This window comes from Ornithodoros turicata, chromosome 4 (genome assembly GCF_037126465.1).
Source record: "Ornithodoros turicata isolate Travis chromosome 4, ASM3712646v1, whole genome shotgun sequence".
Taxonomy (NCBI): domain Eukaryota; kingdom Metazoa; phylum Arthropoda; class Arachnida; order Ixodida; family Argasidae; genus Ornithodoros; species Ornithodoros turicata.
The window spans coordinates 65,034,112-65,037,769 of record NC_088204.1 but is presented as its reverse complement, the minus strand read 5'-3'; the positions used below and the strand labels follow the sequence as shown (position 1 = coordinate 65,037,769).

The 3,658-nt window shown below is 45.3% G+C and overlaps 1 protein-coding gene across 1 annotated transcript; it reads left to right on the top strand.

The window, feature by feature from the left end:
- The first annotated feature begins 451 nt into the window (after positions 1-451).
- On the top strand, positions 452-1,354 carry LOC135392523 (uncharacterized). The gene has a single exon (XM_064623231.1). The coding sequence runs from the start codon at positions 452-454 to the stop codon at positions 1,352-1,354; it is 903 nt and encodes a 300-aa protein (XP_064479301.1).
- The last annotated feature ends 2,304 nt before the right edge of the window (positions 1,355-3,658 follow it).

The window sequence follows — 3,658 nt, the reverse complement described above, 5'->3', positions numbered from 1 at the left end:
CCCGTGTCCCCCAATGTCCCCACTTGTGCAGCGTGCCAGATGCCTCCTTGTGGCAGTGCTCCAGGAAGGGTTGACATCGAGTGCTGAAGAGCGCTTCGGTGCACGGTGGGGAGGACTGTCCTACCTTGACACTTGGGGAGGCCTTGTTTTCTTCCGCGACTTCCGGCCATGAACGTTATTGTGAGCATCATTGTACGTACCACTGATCATACCACATACCATTTGTAGATATCTGTCACCTGTCACCTCCTCTCGCCTGTATATAAACATTTAGAAGTGAGCCTAGGCCACCCATGAATAAATTTTTCCCACAACATCTTGCGTGATGACAATACCTGTTCGTGTAAAGGAGCCTACCTCCATAGGTAGCTCTCCTACTCGATGAGCTCTCCTGCGCGATGACGCTCAGGTGGCTCCTGATGAGCCACGTACCTGAGCGTGTCTTTGCTCAATGACCCCGACTCCCAACGACTCTCAACTACTCCCTGTGTACACTGATGGATCAGTGTCTCAAGGCGGATCAACAGCAGTCTTTTATATCCCACATGAAAACCTTGAATTGACGCACAGGCTCTCCTATGAAACGTCATCTACCGAGTCCGAGCTCTTCGCCATACTGACCGCGTTGAACCACATAGCGGGATCAGCGCCTGGCGCTTGGACTGTGTTCACGGACAGTAAGGCGGCGCTAGAAGTTCTAGCAAACTATTGCTCCAGAACAATTGGCGGCCTAGACACCATGATTGTCGCAACATACAACCGACTTCTATCCTTGGGTCATAGCCTGTGTTTCCAATGGGTACCCAGTCACATCGGCCTGCACGGGTACACCCGCGCAGACGCCTTAGCACGTCGGGCACATGGGGAAGTCACCTTCAATAACTGTCTCCTACCACTTTCAGCCGCAGCATGTCGGTTACAGACACAGCGACTCTGTCATAGCGGCACTCGGCAGTTTCAAGAAAACGTTGTCCGACTGAACGACCACCTCTGGTCTATCGACCCGTCGATGGATTTCGTTGCCACACACCACTGCTCGCGTCAAGAGGCGTCCATTATACACCGACTACGACTTAACGCAGCCAGGACACCTCTGCTTCTGTGTAAAATGGGTCGTCTCCAGTCGCCCAAATGCCCCACTTGCGCTGTTGAAGCTGATATTCAACATCTTGTCCTCGACTGCCACAGATTCGACACCCTTCGAGCCACGCTCAGACGGCGCCTACTCGAGCTGCGGTGCACAGACTTTTCTCTGGCCACTCTGCTCGGTCCAGTACGACACCACACACATCGGTCTGTGAACAAAGCTGTTTTGACTTTCTTGAGCGATTCAGGTCCTATGAACAGCCTGTGAACTCCAGTCGTGCAGTCTCACTCTTCAGTGCCCCACTCTCACCCTCAACGCATTAACCTCCTGCTGTTTTTTAAAGTCATCTTCTGTAATCCATCTCATCATTATTCTTTCACTGTTTGTTAGTCCTCTTTTCTTGTGTCATCTTTCTCTGAAATCCGCCTCATCCTTCTTTCATCGTCTGTTGGTCTATCCTTTACTTCCCAGTTCTTTTCTTTTCTTTTTTATTTACTTTATTCTTCTTTCTTGATCTCCATTCTTCTTCTTTTCTTTCTTCTTCACTCTTTTCTTTTATTTATTTTATTCTTCTTTCTTCTTTCTTCATCTTCATCCTTCCTCTTTTCTTTTGAGTTATTGCATTCTTCTTACTTCATCTTCATTAATTTTCTTTTTGTTGCGGAATAGCAAGCCGACGTCCCGTTTGGCTGACCTTTCCCCCGTTTTTTTCCCTTTCGTCTAATAAATATATTCCCCCCTTCCCCGAATTTAAAAACTGTCTCTTGTAGAGCTTTAAAAGTTGAACTATAATAAGAACTATGGCGATTGGTCGTGGAAATTTACAAAGACTTGACTTCCCAGATAACACGAGAGGGATGGAGAAGACTGAATAGCTTCTGGTAGGATAGTAAAAGGAAATCGTTGTTGTGAAGAATAGGGCATGGAGTGCTACCCGTGAAAGACAGATTCTATTTATGGGGTAAGACCAGTAGACGGGGCTGCGCACTTTGTAGTCGCACAGAAACAGTAAAACATGCAATTTTTGAGTGTAAATGCCTGCATACCTGTGGTTATGCTTCAAAAAATATTTTGGATTAAGTAGCCTAACTTCTGAACAAGCTGTGGAGGATCCATATCGGGCAGATAGTTAAGAAGCAGCAAAGATTCTATCTATTGGTACCTCTTGTCTATCAAGTTTGGCTATTATTATTATTATATATATAAAGAAAATTTATTACATTAACCTGATGATATGTACAGTGCAAGCAGTGAATAACAGTGATATATACAGTGAAACCGGTTAATAACACACAACGAATGACAGTGGTATATACAGAGAAACAAGTTGATAACATAGAATGAATAACAGTGGAATACTATACAGAGAAACCACATGAGAAACAGTGGTAGATAAAAAGAGACAGCGAATAACAGTGCATACAATGAAACAGTGAAGAACATTACATTACATTACATACAATGAACCAGTGAAACTATGAGGAAGAAAATCTATACAGTGCTAAAATGGTGAAGGGAAAGAACTTAGAAGGAAAGTTAAAACCTGTTTTCGGTTGATGTTTTAACACTGTATGTAGGTGACTGGTAAGACGACTCAACAGTGCGTGAAAAATATTAAGGAATTTTTCACGGTGAAAACGTTCGTGGCTAGCCACGTCAATGAGAAAGCAGAGAGGTTCAAGTGGTGCAACTCACGTGTCAAGAAGTTTCGTACCTCACCACGAAGGGATGCTACTGCTGCCAGGACCGGGAGGAACCTCGCACGTCTCACCACCGCCCTGTTACGGGCCCTCCAGAGAACATGAAACCCTAAAAACGTAACCAAGCGGCATAGCCGATGCGCTACCGATCGCAGCGCGACACGGAGGGCACCCCACTCTAACGGGCACCGCAACGAGAAACAACGCGCAGTTCGAGACCAGAAACATTTTGAAACCCGACATTCGTAAAAAATGTGGTGTAAGGTTTCTTCTTCATTACAGAAGCAACAAGAGGAGTTTCTTGTTACATTATTATTACTATTGGTGTAGGGTTGTTCATAGGGGTGATTGTTGGAGCAAGGCGAAATTGAGAAATATCGTGAGCTATTATGTGGGCATGTGGCTTGGGAGGGAAATGTTACGTTTGGGGCCGCAAAATTTCTTCAAACGGTGGCAGTGTAAAGGCTTTAGGGTGGTGGACGGGATCATCAAGTTCCACTTCAGTGAGTAAGTATCAATGAAATCATGCTTCGGCATTTCAAAGCTTTCCAGGGGAAGGAATTTGTAAGATATGTGGGGTGGTTTAAATGCGAAGCACAGCAGTGTTGGCACTCCTCGAGAGTATACGATGGGATGCTGCACTACAGTGCGATAGCAATGTGGCAATGTTTTAGAACTTGTCTCAGTTGCTGACTTAAGGATAGAAATAGACAAGATACGGATAACAAACGGGCTAAATGGTTAGGGAAAGTTTAGGAAGATGAGCCACTTCTGTGGCTCATCTCATAGAGTCAACAATACAATTAAAAACGACGTAAAAAATGACTTGCAGATGTTTGTTCCGCGCCAGATTTTGGGCCTAGTCGCTGGG

Bases quoted from the DNA above. Each gene is read 5' to 3' on its own strand.
- LOC135392523 (XM_064623231.1), top strand. From the start codon at position 452: ATGACCCCGACTCCCAACGACTCTCAACTACTCCCTGTGTACACTGAT.